Below are 13,348 nucleotides of genomic sequence, written 5' to 3' on the forward strand. Positions count from 1 at the left end.
CATGCATCATTCATGCATAATCAACACATGCCAACAAGTGTCATAGACTCGAGATTATGGTCAATGAAAATCAGGGCTTTGGCTTGAATATTGTGGTATTACCCATCATGGGGGTTGAAACCCTAACTGATTGATTCTTTAAGACCTTAACTCTTGTGGCCTACATCTTGACATTCATTTGTACATCCCAACCCTAATTCTTGACTTTGTGTTTGACCTTTTGTGTAATTAACCTGACTTCTGAACCCTAATTGTGGGTCAATGGTTTGAAATGTTGCCTGTGGAGCTTTGGGCTTTGTTTGAAACCATAATCAGGGATAGTTGGTATTCAGGTGCTTTACTGGTTCGACTTTCTGATCTACGGATCATCAAAACCCTAGTCCTTGACTTTGAGGTTTATGAACCCTATGGTTTGCATTAAGGTAGTGGAAACTCTGATTGTGGTTCATCGCATTGATACACCACTTGAGTTGGCTTCTCACCTGGCTCGAGATTCTGGATTGATACATAGCTTTGAACTTTGACCTAGTAAACCCTAATGCATAGTGTTATGTGATTGATTCAATGCATGTTTGCATTCATATTTCATTGACCTCATGGTCTCATGATCCATTTGATCTGAGTCTTATTTCATTCCCACTTCATCCATTACTTTCATGGTTTTATTAAAATGACAAGATTCATTCATGCTTTGATTTATAGTCCCATTGATACAAGTTCATTGCCCATTTGATCAAGTCATTCCATGACCCATTAATTCCATTTCATTCATTCAAAGAAAGCCAAGCCATTATGCCTCACGCATGATCCCATGCATTAAAACAAAGGAAAAAACCCATTTTGCATGATGGAAATCGATTACCATGTTTGAAAAATCGATTTCCCTGCTCCATTAGCCAAAAAATGCATTCCTGGGTGATGGAAATCGATTACCATGTTTGGGAAATCGATTTCCCTGCTCCATTAGCCAAAAAATGCATTTCTGGATGATGGAAATCGATTACCATGGTTGGGAAATCGATTTCCCCTGCTTCATTAGCCAAAAAACCATTTTTCATGATGGAAATCAATTTCCATGCTTGGTAAATCGATTTCCCCTGGAACAGTGGGCCAAAATACAACATTTTCAGCAATAATGCAGTTTCCTTTGCACTCAAAAACAGTTCCAATGCTTGCATCAATGCACATTGAAATCTCTACATAATTATGCAGCAACCAACCATATCATTCAGGCATTGGACCAAGCTCTTAACACTTAAATTCACCAACCTTTTCAACATTTGTGAGTTACTCATAATAGTCCCAAACTAATTCCAAACCATATCAAACTAACTCCAAACCACACCAAACTAACTCCAAACCTCTTCAAACTAATTCCAAACCATTTTAACTAATTCCAAGCCTCATTTAACCAATTCCAAGCCTCATTTAACCAATTCCAAGCCTCACAAAACTAACTCCAAACCTCCATTTAATCCAAACCTCCATTTAATCCAAACCTATAACCTATATAAACACAAGGGAGAGCAAAGACTCAGAATTGGATCATCACTCTCAAATTACTCATTGCAAATTCAATTTTTCTCACTTCATCTTCTCAAATTCCTCTCCCTACACCAAAGCTCAAACCACCATTGGAGTAAGCTTCACATTGAAGTTTGTTATCAATTGAGATAAACCTCTTGCACTCAATAATCATCCTTACATTCACATAATCAACATCAACCACAACAATTCAATTCAAAAAATTTCAGAGTTGATTCTTGAAGAGGAGGAGTTCATAGTAGAAGTAGAAGATTAAAGGTCTAAAGTAGCATACCTATGGTTTTCTCTTCTTCATCTTCATCACCTCCAAATTTCAACAAGTTCCAAGACAATCCTCCTTCTTGTAGGTCGGTGAATCTTCATCTTTGCTTGTTTGCTGAATTTTTGACACCACATTGTAGCTTGTGTAGTGGAGAATCAAAACCCCAAGGTTTGATGGTTTGATTCTCCTATACCTCCATTTAATTTCATATTTTGTGCTTAGGGTTATTGACTTTAATTGCTCAATTTCCATAATTAATTAATTTGTGGTTAGAATGGATGAGAGATTAGGATAGAAGAGGTTGAGAGGAGTAAGAAATTGGTGCTTTTTCTTGATTTCGGCCAACTCCGTCGCCTCTGGCGCGGTGGTGCCGGAGCTCCAGTGGTGGTTCTGTTTTGACATGAGAATTGGAAGATGATGTATAGAGAAGAGAGTGAGGGCTGAATTTTTTCACATGTCTCTTTGCAAATTTTGTTGGGCTTAGCCATTAAGCCCAATACTTTGCTTTCTACACCCCTATTTCGCTTAGGAACATACTTGTTGAATCCAACTACACTTCTTGGTATTTGGGCTTATTCTGTTGGGCCCAAAGCCCCTTTTTCTGAATTTTGCACTCTATATTCAGGGCATGCACCCCCATTGGCCCAACATTAATTACCTTTAATTCCATTCTATTTTGTGTTGATATTTTTGGTAATTGTTTTTTTAGCATTTTAATTAGGTTTAGTTAGGCTTTAGATTTTTAATTAGAATTTAGGACTTTATTAGATTTTTGTATAATTTTCTAATTGGTTTTTGATATAGTTTTAATTAGATTAGAAATTAGAAAATAATTAGATTTTAGTTAATTTTAGAATTTAGTTAATTCTTGAACATTAGGTTAAAATAGATTTTAGGACTTAATCAATTTGTAGGTTCTAATTAGACTTTAATTAGAAATAAATTTGTGTTCATGATTGGATATTTTTGTGAATTGACCATTTTACCCCTTAGGGGTTATTTTGTCATTTTGACCATTTAATTGCATGTTCCCTTAGGAATTTTCTTGACATAGATTTTTAACCAAGTATTAACAATTACATGTTCCCTTAGGGTAGTATATACAATCATAACCATTAGATTAGGTTCTAACCTAGTTTTCAACTTAAATAAAACCCTCCAATTCAAATTGATCAAAAGTGATTTTGATCAATTAAATCCTTTGAACTTGTATAATCCCAGAGTCTAAATTGAGTGACCAAAAGACCATTGGTCACTTAATAAGACTTTTTCTTCTAAGCTGTGGAGCTCGAAGCCTCAAGTCAGATCTTCAATCAAGGCATCCTCGGTCATACTAAGCAGTGGATAATACAAGCACATCAAAGGTGACATCTTCAAGGGCTTGTCAAATCAAAGTTAGAACTGTGCAGCATGAGCCTTAAGTAATAGAGAAGGAGTGGGACTGGAGAATTCCTACCCCTATTCTGAATAACTTTGGGTATGGGACGAATGACCCAATGCTCACCGTATTCACCTCTATTCATAGACTTTAGCACAATTCAAATCATACGATTGGCAAGTCTCTCTCTCTTCACAAAACAATACAACAAACAAAGGACTTCGTCAACAAATTATCAAGCATAACTCAAGTTGTACGATACAAGCCTTAAGAAATGGAGAAGGAATGAGACTGGAGTATTCCTACCCCCATTCTGAATATCTTTGGGTGAGGGACGATTGACCCAGTTGCTCATTGTATTCACCTTCATTCATAGACTTTAGTGAAATTCGAATTGAATGATTGATAAGGTCTTCATCATCAACTACAACAACAAAGAATCTTCTCCCGACTTGAAAGTTAAGATGAGAACTACATGCCACGAGCCTTAAGTAGTAAAGAAGGAATGAGACTAGAGCTCTCCTACACTCATTATGGATATCTTTGGGTGTGAGACGTTTGGCTCGTTGCTTATCGTATCTACCTTTACTCATAGACTTTAGTGTGATTCTTGTCAGGTAACTATCAAGTCTATTCCACTCTTTCATTTCAATCATTCTATCATCTCTTTTTTCCTCCTTAATCATCTTGTTTTCAGCCCTAGTGGGTTGAACTACGAAAGCTCTGATTCCTTTATTGAACTATAAGGATACGTAGGCAGGAGAATTCAAATTCTTCGCGAGCTACCCTATTTATTCAATCCATCATCCTTCATTCATTCAATCAATACCATATTTTCGAGATCAACTATACTTCTCCTTGTACATTCTTTTAGGACGATATAGCGACAGTCCACCTCATCAATGGAGAGTTTATTGGTTGGCACCCAAACATTTAATTCAGTCTTTGTTTTTGGATTTACCCTATAGTGGCAGCCTTGCTAGCCCACGTACTGGTAAATGCCTACCTTGCTCTTCGATTCAGAGTCTATCTCTTACTTAGATCCAAGATACTATTCTTCTTTGATCTCGAATTATTTGTTCCCCATCCAGCGATATACTGTTCCTTGTACACAACAATACTTTCTTCTATGCCCCGCCTATACCTTTTTAGGACGATATAGCGGCAGTCCGTCTTGCGAATCAAGAGTTGTTTGGGACTGTGCCCACACACTTAATTCAACCTTTATTTTTGGATTTACCCTATAGCGGAAGCCATGCTAGCCCACGTACTAGTAAATGCATTTTTACTCTTTGATTCCAAGTTCCATCCATTTGTGGGTTCCCTTGATACCATTCTACTGGTACAAGTCATAGTTTTCATCACTGTATATCTCTCTCCTTATTCTCGTGGTTCCACGAACTACGATTGATCTGACTTTCTCATTGCACAATGAGAATACATAGGCACGAGGATGTGAATCCTTGGCGAGCATACTTCTGATTATTCCTCCTTCTGTCTTAGGGCACCATTCATATCTTTCATGATCCATTACCTACCTTCAATCATAAATCATTCACTTCATGTGATGTACCAGTTATCGTTGAACCAAATACACTACCTCTTTGTGCTCCTTCTCGTGTCACCTTGTGAACCAAGAGATGTTTGGGACTGTGCCCAAACACCTATTTCTTTGTCTTTTCGGAATTACCCTATAGCGGCAGCCATGTTGGCCTTCGTACTGGTAAGAGCCACCTTACTTTTGGGTTCATATTTCACCCTCGTTGGAGTTCAAAACACTAATCCTTTGGTTTAGACGATACTTTGATCACATTTTTTTTCATCTCCCACCACTAGTTCTTTGAACTACGGAACTCTGAATTCCTTATTGCACTATGAGGATACGTAGGCATAAGGGCCCTAATCCTCACCAAGCACTTTATCTATTTCTTTCCTTTTTCCATTATTTTGCGAGTAATCTTTAGATATCACACCCATTCAAGTGAGAACGATCAAAACGGTTCCTATGGAGTACCATGGATGTTTGGGGTGCTAATACTTTCCCCTTGCATAGCTGACTTCCTTACCCAACATATCTCTTTCCCCCGGGTTTTATCGATGTTTTCCCTTTTCTTCGGGAATAAATAAAGTTTGATGGCGACTCTGTTGTATGTTCGAGCGTGAGATAGGTTCGGGTATATTTCCGCTAGCTTCAAGGGGGGGGGGGGGGAGATTATTGTGATACAAGTGTAAGTTGGAAGTATATTGCTTGGAAAAGTGTAGGCTAAGCACTTTATAAGTGTGAGAATTCATATACCCATATGTCTTAAGGTTTTGAGTAAATACGTGGTGTCTCTCTTAGTTGTATGGTTGCTCCCCTCATGATCCATCAATATATCCAAAGGTAGTGACATACTTGCCTTTCTATCAATTATGGCGTATGTATGATGTCTTAAGCCTATGTGCGCTAATTAGAAGGATATCAGAAAAGTGACTATTTCTCTTCATTACAGATATGGATTTTAGTTTGAGAAAAGTGTGGGCTAGTATGTTTTCTCAAAAAATCATCACTTTATCTTGGAAGTTGTGGTTTGATATAGCCCAAAATATGGATATATTTCTTTATCGTGGTGTCATTCACGATGAAACAACTTCTATTTTCATTTTTTGTGTTGCTTAGTAGGAGTGACATGTTATTTGTTTGCTACTTTTCTTAGTATGTAGTATACATTTTTAGGTGGTTGGAAGCGAGAAATGTTGATTCCATCTAACCTATTTAATTTATTTATTTATTTTATCCTTTGTATGGAGTCACTCGCTCCAATATCAGTTCATTTTGATTTGACAATTAATAGTTTGGATTAGTTGGAAGTCTCAACGCTTTTATTTGTTAGTGCAAGCCATATAGGCTAATAGTTTATTAGAACTTTGTACTTCTATCTTATTAATAGTAAAAGACATTTCTTTGTTATGTTAGTTTTTTCAAATGATAAAGTCACTAGAATAACTAGTTCGTTTAATAAAATATTAAGTATGACTTATTCATAAGATCCCATTAAACATAATAACACCATTCTTAAAGTATCAATAATCAAGATTTATTTTGAAGTGGGACATTATTAAAGCATCAAGACTATTATGTGCATAGTGTGATGATCAGATCTCATGATCATGGATAAAGAGTTATAAAATCTTCACATAGGTATAAATATTAGGAGTGATATTTATATTGGATTGATCCATAATGAGAATACTACATAGAATGTTATGCAATTTTCATAAGTTAATTTCATGGCGATGGTGGTGTATACCACCCATTGACCTGAAATATTATTTGTGACTGGATGATCATAAAGATAGTTGATGGATACTCCACAAATCATGCTGATGGATATGAGTGACCTAGATGGAGTTTTTTCATCCTGAGCAACATGATAAATGTTTAAGAGTCCAATATTGAACTAGACAAGGGTGACACGATTCATGCCTTATGTTCAATATAGACATTGAGAAAAAAAAAGTAATTGTACACATAAGCATTATCATATAAAGGTTTTGTCACATCAGATGATATTTCTGTTACTTGGGTAACAATGATGTGTTGCTAGATAATATTCACTATTTGTTATATTAAATGTGTAATTTAGTATAATTGTCAACGTCACGAGAACCTACATGGTCACACACATAAGGGCAAATTAATGAGAGATAAAATGAATAATTGAAATACGAAACACCGTAAGATACAATGTACTTAAGATAATTGTAGAACATCGTAAGGTACGGTGCACTTAAGTAAATTGTCGAACACCGTACAATACTGGGCACTTAATGGAATACGGAATACCATAAGGTGGTGTGCCCTTATGTGAAATACAATACAGTGTAAGGTGCGGTGCACTTAAGTTGACTTTTTCAACTAGTAGCCCACATAAGTGGTTCTATTAATAGAACTCTTATGCAAAAGCTTTTACACTTGATAAAATTTGATTTTAAACCCCACACTCTCTCTATCTATCTATCTATATCTATATCTATCTCGTATATTAGCTAACACCGAGATTAAAGACACTTTATTCGTGTAGACTTAGGAGAGGTGTTGTTCTTCATTAGGCGTGTGCGATCATTCTTCCGATTTTGCATTAAAGGTGGTAATCATCACAAGAGATAATCGTTTCTATCACTGATTTTGCTCATTCGTAAGGATCAACTTAAAGAATTTTTCTGTTTTATATTACGTTTATATCATTATTTTCTTCAAAAATGTACATACTAACAATGTAGATAACAAAGTTGGGGAACAAAAGAAGACAAAGGTTTCGATAATTTGAACATCATCACTTATAAAAATAAGAGCTACAAAGAGAATATATAATAAAACATAAATAGACTAAACTACTCTTAATCTAACTATAATAAAAGACTCATTATATATTATCTAACAACTTCTCTCAAACTCACAATGCTTTAATATAAAATATTGAGAGTTTGACAAACAAAAAAAATATACTCAGTAGTAAACAATATAAATTTTAAAATTCTAACACACCTCTTCAAGATAAAGTTTGTTATAAATTAATCCTGAAAATAAAAGATCAAGTAAAACTAATTAATATTCTAATCAATAGATAGAGCAACCAATAAGAGGAACAACAACCAAATAAAGGAGAGCTAGATGAAGAAGTCGGAGAGAGAAACATATAGAGATATAGAGAGAAGGAACATCCAAAGAGAAGAACCACCAGACCTAAAAATCAAATAACTAAAGCAAACCAAACCAACCAAACAAAATAAGACCGAACCAATTATATTCAAACCAAACTGAATGAAACCAAATCAAATCAAACCAAAGCAAATAAACCATACCATGTCAAATCAAAAGGAACCAAACAAAACCAAACACAATCAATCTACACTAATTAAGTCAATTTGAACAAAATCAAACTTACCAAACAAATTTCAATGAAATTCAATCAAATCAAACTAAATAAAACATAACCAAACTAATCTAAACCAAGAAGAAATTCAAATCACAAATGAGATAATGGTAAATGAATGGTATACACGACCAATATTAAAACCAAATATGAAAAAAATCAACTGAAATCATATATAATTCAATCTTGATTTTTAAACACACAAAATGGAAGATGACATGCCTGACATAATTTAATGATTCAATGAAATGATATTTTCTTCAACAAAACATATCATTAAAAAAAAGTTAAAACAAACACTTTCTCGCGATAAATAATTCATGGAAAATCGAACCCTACTCTAAATTTCATGTTATCAATAAGAATTATAAAATAGTATATAATAAAATATAAATACACTAACCTCCTTTATTCCAATTTTGATAAAAAGTCATTACATATAATCTAACTACACAAAATATGAATAAATAGTGGTTTGTGTTCAACTCTCTTCTCGTAAGTGATTCATTAGAAAGACTATACGATGACTTACATCTTCTTTTGAAGGGTGTTTCTCTGGTTGTGTTTAGTATGGCTTGTTCAGTTTTGTTCTTATATAATTTTTGGGTTGGGTTAAGTATCCATACTCTTTTATTTATATACCCTCCTTGCCATTAACAAAATAAACTATTTTAAGAAATGATAACTTATTAATTACTAGATGAGATGAGAAGTAGTAACTAGCAAGTAGCAAGTGAGCTGAAACTCTCTATAATCAGTTTTATGGTTTAATTTCTCTTTTAATCTAACGATCTACCATATGACCATTTATAGATGATCTAGCTCATTAGGCAACAGTAAAATAAATATACATGAATGATGATAATCATAATGAAATTCAATTTAGTCTCTGAGATAATCTAATCAAACATAAAAACCAAAAACTTTCGATACATACGAGAATTGAAATTAATTAAACTTCATAATATGATTCACCTTTGTTAATTAGTAAGGTGGTCTACCACCATGACCCCAAGGAGAATTATAAGCTTCATGATTATTCATCAACTGTTGTCCATTTGAAACACCTAAACCACCACCAACATTATTATAAACCGGAATCGACGACGAACCTTCTCCGACCGATCCACCCGCCAACTGTCCCATCCCAGCCGGAGGAGACTCATCACCACCACCTCCACCACCACCACCACCACCCTGCTGCCCTTCCTGATCATCACCATCTTCCACAGGCAACCTCTCATACGTCGCATTCGAAAAAGTCGCAGCCATCAACATAACCGGCCCCGCCGCCACAAGCGGCCCAACCACTCCACCACCAACCACCTGTCCCTGCCCTCCAGAAAGATAAATAGTCAAACCAGTAGCACCAGGCGGCGAAGGTCCAGGAAGCACCGAACCAGTCAACGACAGAATATCAAATCTCCCCGGAAGCGCCACCACAGCTCCAGGACCTGTAGGCTGCCGGAGAGAAACATTAACAACGGTTCCACTTGCGCTCAGAATGCAAATACCTCTCTGTCGTTTCCTAGCGAACTGAACAACACTATCAGCTATATCAGTCCCTGACGCTACTTCCATCACATGGCTTCTAAGCGCGTTAGGGCTGTCTCTTGTTATAAATATCGGTGGCTTCGGTTTGTTTTTCGACCCTGACGGACGACCTCGTGGACGGCGCGTGGAGTTGTGTGTTTCTATAGCTCCTCCTTTTTGTTCATCGCTGTTCTCTCTCTCATCCTCTTCATTGTTATTGTTATTGTTATTCACTCCTGTCACCGCACTTTCGTTCATGGAAAACCCCAGATCCGGTTTTGGTACTAGTGGTGATGAGTTGACCGAGTTATCCATCCCGCCTAAACCCACCGGTCCAGTCCACCACCGGTTCGCCATCACACTTCACCTGAACTGAACCGGTGACAAGAAATCTCAAACCTAATTCACTCCTAATAAGTCAAACAAAAAAAAGCTATATCTATAGTTTTTTTTTATATCAGAAAGTTTATGTGAGTTAGATTCCGCATGTGTCTGGATTGGTGGATGTTTCTGGATGATCACTAAGTAGATCAGTAGATCTAGATATAAAATCTTTATAAGTATCTAGTTTGTTATGAAGATGAGGTTGAATAGTGAGTATGAGAGTGAAGAAAGAAGGAAGAAAATAAGGTAGAAGAAGGTGATAATATTGATTTAGTGATTGAGAATATGCTTATTAGGGTTTAGTTGATGGGTATTTTGTTGTATAGTGGGGTAGGATTATGTGCGGGAAAGAAGGTGGGTTGCACGCCGTTGCTCACCTCCCGACAATAAATAATGACATGGGAGTTACGAAAAAGACAGATAGATAAACTATTACTACATATGGTAGATAAAACTGTTTCCAAGTTTCTCATTACAATTGTCAATTATTATGCAGTATATACAAACACATCTTGAATTTGATGTTTGACCATTTTTCAAGCTTTTTTTCAGGATAATTTTTTTTAATTATTTCATTAAAACTTATGCTCTCACTCAGTACTTATCAATAAATTAGATTATAGACAATTGTTTCACTCCATGTATGCTTTCAACGTCCAATGACATAATATTTTATTCTTGGCTGTTTGCTTTTGTTTTAGGCGACAAGATCAACTCAAAATGAGATAATTCTTACTACTATTTAGAACGAATCATTTTGATTGGATGTAAAGCTTTCATATCAAATGTTTCTTATAGAATAATTAAATAATCATTTTTATAATTTTTAATGAAATTAGCATTATTTTTTTCTTTTTATTTTTTTAAATTATTAAATATATAAAGTCACCACCACCCATCCCATGCAACCATCTTTTGGATTGTTGGCTAGCTAGTTGGGTGCGGTCGTATGATTCTTTGCTTGTGACTCTTCTGTCATGTTAATTAATTAATTAATTAATTAATTAGTGTGATGATTAGTGATTAATTTAATTAAATATGCCATCTTTTTCTTTTGCGGTGGATTATATTCTGTGTTCTACACTTCTAATTTTCCGCATGCTTTCTATGTGTAAAACAATCTCAAGGGTTTTTTTCTCCACGGCATTATTTTTAGTAAAGATACATGACAATATATAAGAGACAATTAGAATAGTTGAAATTTGGATTGTTTTAATGATAAGTCGACTAGTTTATATCCTAGAAACATCTATGGCTAACATGAAGAAAATTCAAACAAAAGTCTAGACACTCCTTTTTTTTCAAAATATCTATAAATTGATTAACCTGTGTTTAGTTTACCTTGTTGCATACTAAGGTTTACATGTGAAATTCATCTTTTTGGATTTTCTCAATTTCTCAGTTAGATTACACAGTACATACATAGCCTATTTATAAGGGTTCAAATTCAAGTGAATTATGTAACTACTTTTACAACAAACTCTCTGACCAACTTTTTACAACAAACTGTAACTAAATTTACATCAGAGTTGATCAAAGTCAACAAACTCTACGTTGATCTAATACTTTCTCACAAGATCAATGTGGTAAAAGGTTTGACCAAAATCAATAACTTTATGATCATCTAATACTCTTTCACATAATCAATATACTGCAAACTGTTTACCGTAAAAATTGGTAAACAACCATTGATCTTTTAAATTATTAGATTTGATTACTTACAAGATCCATCAGATTGATCCTAGAACATGTGCTAACAGTTTGTAAAAGTGAATTCTAATGAACATAAACACATCGACAGTGTTTATACCAACAATAGTTTGTTAAAAAAGTTTATGAAAATTTAAAGTGAAAGAGGGTAAGAAGAATGCTATAAAATCGAAAAATAAATGGCAGTAAAAATAAATTTCTGAGTAAAGGGTAATGCTGGAAATAAAGAACTGATTAAATTACTTCAAGTAAAACAATGGTGTAACATCAAACGTACATTTCTCAATTTTACTCTTTCTCTGCACAAGAATACCTGGGTAAAATGGACAGATTTTGTACACACTTGAACACACACACTGATCCTAACACTAAGACCTCTTTATTTATACTAATCGAAGTAACCGCCTCTAACGCCCTTTCCACCAAATCGATACAAGTGGCGTTTCGCATGCATGTGACTACTCACTATGCTCCACGTGTGTTTTCAATAGTTTAGATAAGAACAGAAGTTCCCTCCTTTATTTGAATTTGAATCTCTCGTCGAACCCCAACTGGTGACGCCTCTGTCGAAAAACACCTCAAACTACTTAGAAATATTTCTAATTCCACGCAGCATTGTTACCCTTGTACCAAGGCATCTTCGACATGAACTTCAAACGCACAATATGTTGAAACATCTTCACAAGAAATTTTACTCTTTTAATTCATATGGGCGTCAAAATTAGAGCTAACACAAACATAACCACTTTGAGTTTGTTTCTCAAGTCTTAGAAAAAATGGATAACATATTTCACAACAGTTGTGAAAGAGATATAACCACGGTTGATGATCCGAGAGATAAAGTAGTGTGTGGTTGTAAGTGGATTACTCATAACAACGGTCTACTGGATGTGGTAATAAGCTGACAAACACATTACTTATCAACACATTTGTACTAAACAACCGCAATAAAATGATTTATGATCCTGAGTTCGGTACCCAGCAACACAAACCATTTGTGAACCACAATATATAGTTGGCAACTAACATGACTAAAAATTGCATTAAGAACCAAAAATTGTATATTACATCAAAACCAAAATGATACAAAACAACATACAATTTACATATCATTACATCAAATAATATCTACAACGTGAGAAATATGTCTTGTCTTCTTGATGTTTTGACTTTAAACACATAAAATTTCAAATAATAATATTTTTTAGTAAATAACCTTAGAAAATATAACATACAATAAATTATGAATAAACAATAAAAAATATTTACTTGTTAATTTTCCCATATGACTTCTCCACGATCATTACGAATAGCATGCACATCATCTATATCAACTTCTCCATATGAAGTAGGAACTTGTGTTGCATAAGAAGGAGTTGAAGGAATATCAAAACTTAAATCATGATTTTCATCACTATGAGGAATGTGTTTTCCTTGAAGAATAATTGATCATCTTTTGTTAGAAGGGTCAGTCACATAAAACACTTGTTTTACTTGGGTAGTCATGATGAATAGTTCGGTCATATAAGTTGTCTTGCCATGGTCAACTCGTGTGAATCCTAACTCAGAAGTTTGTACACCAATGCTATTGTCAATCCACTTGCATTTAAATAAAGACAC

General features: G+C 34.8%; 1 protein-coding gene across 1 annotated transcript; it reads right to left on the reverse strand.

The window, feature by feature from the left end:
- Window positions 1-7,560: 7,560 nt before the first annotated feature.
- Window positions 7,561-10,415, reverse strand: LOC127097106 (AT-hook motif nuclear-localized protein 19). The gene is made up of 2 exons (XM_051035616.1): window positions 9,077-10,415; window positions 7,561-7,745 (listed from the first exon to the last, which is right to left on the reverse strand). Exon 1 carries the CDS (start codon window positions 9,989-9,991, stop codon window positions 9,086-9,088), a length of 906 nt encoding a protein of 301 aa, XP_050891573.1. The 5' UTR covers window positions 9,992-10,415; the 3' UTR covers window positions 7,561-7,745; window positions 9,077-9,085.
- Between the last annotated feature and the right edge of the window lie 2,933 nt (window positions 10,416-13,348).

This window comes from Lathyrus oleraceus, chromosome 6 (assembly GCF_024323335.1).
Source record: "Lathyrus oleraceus cultivar Zhongwan6 chromosome 6, CAAS_Psat_ZW6_1.0, whole genome shotgun sequence".
Lineage (NCBI taxonomy): Eukaryota > Viridiplantae > Streptophyta > Magnoliopsida > Fabales > Fabaceae > Lathyrus > Lathyrus oleraceus.